The sequence below is a fragment of the Archocentrus centrarchus genome, chromosome 14, assembly GCF_007364275.1.
Source record: "Archocentrus centrarchus isolate MPI-CPG fArcCen1 chromosome 14, fArcCen1, whole genome shotgun sequence".
In the NCBI taxonomy this organism is placed as follows: Eukaryota; Metazoa; Chordata; class Actinopteri; order Cichliformes; family Cichlidae; genus Archocentrus; species Archocentrus centrarchus.
The window spans coordinates 29,030,124-29,036,123 of NC_044359.1; the positions used below are offsets into that span (position 1 = coordinate 29,030,124).

The 6,000-nt window shown below is 39.0% G+C and overlaps 1 protein-coding gene across 1 annotated transcript in view; it reads right to left on the reverse strand.

The window, feature by feature from the left end:
- The window catches only part of LOC115791814 (roundabout homolog 2-like), a 92,204-nt gene extending 87,006 nt beyond the window's left edge, over positions 1-5,198 (reverse strand). The window contains exons 1-2 of the mRNA XM_030746078.1: positions 5,107-5,198; positions 1,214-1,540 (exon numbers count right to left, since the gene is read on the reverse strand). Coding sequence (XP_030601938.1) covers positions 1,214-1,540; positions 5,107-5,161 — 382 coding nt within the window. The 5' untranslated portion in view covers positions 5,162-5,198. The remainder of the gene's footprint in view (positions 1-1,213; positions 1,541-5,106) is intronic.
- Positions 5,199-6,000: the final 802 nt, after the last annotated feature.

Sequence of the window (6,000 nt, forward strand, 5' to 3'; positions counted from 1 at the left end):
CACGCACGCATTCTTATGGCTCAATTTATATGTCCTATTGCATGCCCACCATCAACTTAGGCCTCAGCATTTTCAGGACAGCTCACTGTTTTGAAACAAAGAAGAGAAATCGCCAGTAAAGGAAGACAACAGAAACACAGGAGACTAATGTGAACACAGCAATAAGACAAAGAGACAGTGTGGTGCATAAAAGAGGCACAAGGATATCAGATAATGTCTTGAGTTGCTATAAGGTTCATGCTTCATCTCAGTTTTTCCTTCATATTGTATGACTTTCCAATAAAGCCGAGGGTGACAAATCAGCTGAAGTCCCAACAGTGTCATGATTCTGACTGTGAGAGCTCCTTCTTTTAACTATAGTAATGTAACTACAGTGCATCATAGTCAAGTCATTAGGTTTAACAATTCTCATACTCACCCATTTTACAATTAAAAAGTAAATAAAGTAGAATGGCATGGGTAGATTTTTTTTTCATTTATTTTAAATCAAATTGCAATATATTGTTTGCATGGAATTTCCCATCTGTGCTAATGATAAACAGAGAGCGGGAGAGACAGTGTGGGTGTTTGTGTGTGCATGCATGTGCGTCCGAGCGTGTGTGCATCTTGTTCATGGCAAGAAATCAGCTCAGTTTAGCACATAATGGAAATGTGAATAGCCCAGAGCGCCTTTCTCCCACACAGGGAGAGAACTGGCTGGGAGCTGGCTGCATCTTTCCAAATCCAAACACTGAAAGGGAGTTCGCTGGGTTAAAATCCTGCCTCCTTTGCTCTCCCTCCCCGGAGCGATTCACAGCTTTGCCCATACATTACTCTAACAGGTCATCCAAACAGGTCTCACTAGCAGTCAGAAAACATATTCACACACATATGTGCACACATGTTACGCACATGGTTGGGTGTAATAACGCACACTTGTAGGTTCAGTGGAAAGGTTGTGTGATGCTGCCCATATTATGACAGATGACATCACATACACAGATAGAGTAGCACAACAGCTCCACAATGTTTGCTTAATTTAACCTCTACCTTTTTCAGATGCAATATTAACACATTTTCATATTTTCACATACCCCACAAAAGGTTACCAGCCTCACCCATACTCCATATTCATTTTTTTTTTTTCCATTTTTTTTCCCACGCAACAGTGAGATTTCTTTGACCATGTTATTACCTTTGTGCCTAGAGGGGCATGATGAAAAGTCAAACTTACATGCTACTTCTAGAGATGCGTTCCGGCTTATGGCCTCTCCCAGATAGTTTCGGGCCACACAAACATAGATGCCATCATCCGGCTTGCTCCGTCGGCCATGAACGATGCGCAGGAAGAAGAGGGACCCAGTGGGCAGCAGCATACGGTGGGAGCGGGGATTTTCACGATCTGTCTCAACACGCTCCCCATCTTTGTACCATTCCACCGTAGGGGTTGGACGACCCTCTGCCTTACAGTTGAGAGTGGCTGGCTCCCCCTTGGACACAATGAGGTCAGAAGGGTGTTCCACAATGCGGGGAGGGAAGTCTTCCTGGCGAAGACGAGACCCTAAAGGGAAGGAATAATGATAATGTTTATTTCATACACACAAATGTTTCCTTCTAACCAGCTGTATGTTTGGAAGAAAGGCAGATAGCCTTTTAGTTACTAAGAGCAGCAATACCAACTATGGATGAATAGGCTTTAAAAAATGTAGTTAATAGAAGCCCAGAATGCAAAGTATAATACAATAGTAGTAAAGCAATATTGGCTTATCACAGAGTATCGAGTTAAATTAAAAGAAAAAAAGAAAAAAAAGAAAGAAATTGTTGATTACTTCTCTTGATTAAAATAATGATGGCTGATGACAGAGAGAAATGTTGGGAATTATGTTGGAAAATAAGAAATGGTTTACATCTCCCATTAAAATAATATTTTTCACTGCTATTTAAACAGCCAATCATAGATCTACATCAATTTGTAAATATGATTGGTGGAACACACTGAGTATGATTTCATTACAGTACCTGAAAAAAAAAGTTGATTAGTGTCAGGTTTTTATTTGCTCTACAATGTGCTACGTTACTAAACTGAAGCTTCCATATTTACTTTCACAGACAGGAGCTGAGGAGTCATTACATCTCATTAGCTTTTTCATTAACACGTTCCATCAAACACTGACATCATCAAACATGTTGTCTCAGTGGGTGTATCACTGCAACTGCTACAATGGATTTTTCACTTTGTGCTTTAATGCTGAGGATGTGCAAAGTTCACTATGTTCTTTCCAAATAAGTGGCTCCATTTTACCATAAATAATATTTACATTTTAACCCCAGTATTTGATAGCTGATCTCCAGCAAATGTCATGTGGCTGTAGTCATCCACATCCTATTTGACTACATGAAACCCTTTAACCAATTCAGCGCTGTTTCATATATTCCACCTCTACATGTCACAGAGTAATGACCTGAATGTAGTGGCACTGTGTTGTTTACAGACATGACATTCTCACAACTTTCATCTGTCCCATGGTGTATAAGCACATTATAATATCAGAGTTAAAAGGTCTTCTCTGTTACGTGCATGCAGACATGTCGAGTGTGTCATGTTTGAGTTAGACTGTCATAAGGCCAAAATAAATGAAATACAAATAAATGAAAATGATGTTACACACTCTCTTGTCTTTTTACCTGCGCTGGTGACAAATTACAAAAATTGCAGAGGCAACTGTGATCATTGGCTTTACAGCAACTGAAATAAGGTCAGAAAAGTGAGTGAAAATTCATGCAATGCTCTATAATGTTAAGAGGTTTGTTGACAAAAAGTATTCCATTAGCTGGCACCAGTATGCCAAAGTACTGTGATACACTGTGTATTAAATATGCTTTTAAAACCCTAAAATCTATAGCGTTTGTGTGGATCTGTAAAGTTGCACAAACAAACACACATTTCGTGCAATACTGGCTTTGTTTAATTGGTTGTCCCATTACCCAGTCTCCACTGTAGCTAACGCAGAATTTGAGGCCTGTGCTGTCAGACAACAGAATTTAAATGAGATGGTTTAAGTTGCGGGTGGCACATTGGCTCAGTGGTTGGTACTGTCATCTAACAGCAAGAAGGTCCTGTGGGGTCCTGTCAGTCTGTTGGCCCTGTGATGGACTGGCATCTCATCGGGGGGGTTGTCTGTTTCCTGCTCAAAGCATCCTCCATGCACACTATGACCCTGAATGTAAATGAGTGTAGAAAGAAGGGATAGATTTGAATTTTTTTAATATATATATATATATATATATATATATATATATATATATATATATATATATATATATATATATATATATATATATATATATATATATATATATATATATATAACTCCTTTAATTGGGGTTAAAATGTTACTATATTATGGCTGGAGACTGAAACTGAAGATTCTTGTGATAGATACATTTAGAATTATTTTTTTTTTTATTCAAAAATGTGTCTTATCTGGTCCAGGGCTGTCTGAGTTAAGGCTCAGCCTTTGAGGCATGCCTTTTTACAGGGATCTGTCCATGGTGCTGAAGCATGCACTCACAGTCTTGAAGCAAATAAGCAGTTATTTAGGAGCTTACAAGCAGTGGGCACTCTGATAAAGGCCAGGTTAAGCTGACACTGTTTTACCAGTACAAGCTTCAGCTTATAACTGGAAGATTAATTTAACCGAAAACATGAGAATGGGTATCCTGGATGTGTATGAACATTGGAAACTCTCATTATAATGCTCTGTTAAGAATCACAGTGTGCCTGCATCTTTGTCACAATTCAGACAACGAGGCTCCTTCTTATAGATGTTTCACTAAATTTTGATACTGAAATGTACAGGCTAAAATGTGAATAGCTAGACATATTTCTCCAGAATCCTGTACAAAACCAGCGCAACAGCCCTGCATTTACAACAGCTTTTAATGTAGCTGTAAGAATTTGCTGATTCAACCCAAATGTATACAAAATGTGGTGTGCCAATCACCGGAAACACCTGTCAGCAGCAGTCCAGTACAAACTTCAACTCCCATAATGACCTTAGAGTTCAAGCAACACCCCCACTCATGCCAACATAAGCTGAGCACTACAGGTGTCATAAAGATGAGATGATAGAAGAGCCATTGCTACACTTTCCTTCTGAATTTACATGGTGTAACATATAAACTCAGCAGTTCCAGTGTACAGGAAACACCCCTATCAGTACCCACTTTATCTGCTGTGTAGTGCTTACACCTGCACAACATTTACTCTACTGACACAGATTTGTGTTATATGGGACAAAGTAGTACAACACACTTCATGATATGAACAACACTTCAGGTCCAGAATCTTAAAATCTTAAAATCTTAAAAAGTGCAAATTAATTTGAATGTACAATATGTATTATATACATATATTAACAGGTCCTTGCATTGTACACATAAACAGCTGGGGACACATTTCAAGACTATATGAGTGAACACTGTCTCCATGTCAGATTAGACATTTCAGGTCAGAGAAACCCTAAGCTCCATTAAGTTAACTGATTCACCTGAGCGTGAGGCCACATATCTGACGCAAGATAAAGAGAATTAAAGCAATATGTGAGTACAGCAGGAACGATTATAGGTTTTGATATAAATAGAACATGAGCTTGAGAGAGTAGAAAATATATATTTAAAAGGGGAATAAAAAGGGAACATAATTTTTTCTTATAATATAGAAAAGTTAAGTTTGGCTGTCTGGACTCTTTTTTCTTTCTCACATTACTGTATATTGAAAAGCTGTCAACGATTTCATTCAAGTAAGAAATGTGTTGAGCTGGAGTAGCCCTTATAAATAAATAATCAACTTTTGTCTACCTAGACATCCAGATATTGTCTGGAACAATATCTCACACAGGGACAAAATTAAAAAGAAAAAGAAAACTATGATACGATAACTGCAAATTCAAGAGTATCAGCTGTTAATCATGTGCCGTACTCGGTATATTCTTGGTGCACTTGAGCTGTTGAGACTGTTGTCGAATACGCATCGGGTCGCATCTGAATGTCTTTCCCATAGCTTAATGTGAGACATGACATCGTTTAAACCACGACATTAAGTAAGACATGCCTTTATAAACTTACCATAGGTTTGGGTGCACAGAAGTCCACAGAGAAATAAATACTGTAGAGGACCCATTCTGGCATATTGGCCTCGTAAGCTATCGGCGCATGAATTCCTCCCCAAGCAGAAACAAAAAAAGAATCTAAATCAATCCTATTTTCACTTGTTAGACTTTGAGACAATTTACTATTCCGATTTAGTGAAGTAAAAGAACCAAACGAGTTATTTTAGCCGCTGAGGGAAATCGTTCTCATTCACATGTCCATTCTCCCTCTCCAAGAGCGCACCAGTAAGCTGTGGTCTGTCGACTCGCCGACACGTTGGCAGTTTCTGCAGTCTCCAATTGCAAACATCACCGACGCCCAAAGACCCTCCAGTGACTGTCAGTCCCCCCGTTCAGCCGCATTCTTCTGATACTTTACAGCGTCCAACAGCGGTGGAACTCATCCATCCCTACGCGGGACAAGTTGAGGGATGAAAGGTGGAGATGGGATTCAGTATGAGGTGAGTAGTTGAACGGTGCAGCACAGCTCAGCCCCTCCTCTCCAGTCTGCTTCCCTGGGAGAAACTACCGCGCGAATGTAACAAGCACAATAAATCTGAACCTTAAAACTCAGCAGCAGTTTAGATTTTTTTTTTTTTTGCAAAATCTAAACTGCTGCTGCTATGATCATGTCATGACGGTTTTATGTATTATTATTATTTTTTTAGGGAGAAATGATTGCAGACAGCTGATATACTCATAGGCATAGTCAGCAATATGATCGAGTAAATCAAAGTGCGCTGCTTTGGCTGTTTTCTATTAGATTTTATTTTTTCCTATATTCAAATTTTATGTCCTTCTTGGTCCGGTCAGATGTTAAAGTCCACCTGTGGTGCTTCTAGTTATTATTTCGTCGTCATTTCGCAGTAGT